We start from the raw sequence: 312 nt of genomic DNA, 5'->3' as shown, positions 1-312 counted from the left end.
GATGGGCCGGATCTTGTGGATGAAGGCGAAGGGGTCGGCGAACTCCTCCCAGCTGGGCTCGAAGACGGGGCACTCGGGAGGGGGCAGGAACTCGGCCATGGCCCGGGCCGGGGGCCGCTCGCCACCGCCGCCGCTCCGAACAATCCTCCAACAGCCGCTGGACCGCCGAGCGCCGCTGGAACGGGACGTGCGCCTCCGCCGGGAGGGGGGGGTACAGGGGGGGCACAAGGAGCTGGAGCGCGAGAGAAAAAGAGTCCGCCCCGGCCTGGGCGGGGGGAGGGGGCGGCGGCCGCCCCGCCCCGTCACGCGCCT

General features: G+C 75.0%; 1 protein-coding gene across 1 annotated transcript in view; it reads right to left on the bottom strand.

The window, feature by feature from the left end:
* The window catches only part of KDM5B (lysine (K)-specific demethylase 5B), a 57,938-nt gene extending 57,732 nt beyond the window's left edge, over positions 1 to 206 (bottom strand). The window contains exon 1 of the mRNA XM_010584750.1: positions 1 to 206. Coding sequence (XP_010583052.1) covers positions 1 to 99 — 99 coding nt within the window. The 5' untranslated portion in view covers positions 100 to 206.
* Between the last annotated feature and the right edge of the window lie 106 nt (positions 207 to 312).

The sequence above is a fragment of the Haliaeetus leucocephalus genome, unplaced genomic scaffold, assembly GCF_000737465.1.
Source record: "Haliaeetus leucocephalus isolate CR32 unplaced genomic scaffold, Haliaeetus_leucocephalus-4.0 Scaffold1000, whole genome shotgun sequence".
NCBI lineage: Eukaryota > Metazoa > Chordata > Aves > Accipitriformes > Accipitridae > Haliaeetus > Haliaeetus leucocephalus.
The sequence above is the reverse complement of the archived record's forward strand: the minus strand, read 5'-3'. Positions and strand labels throughout refer to the sequence as shown.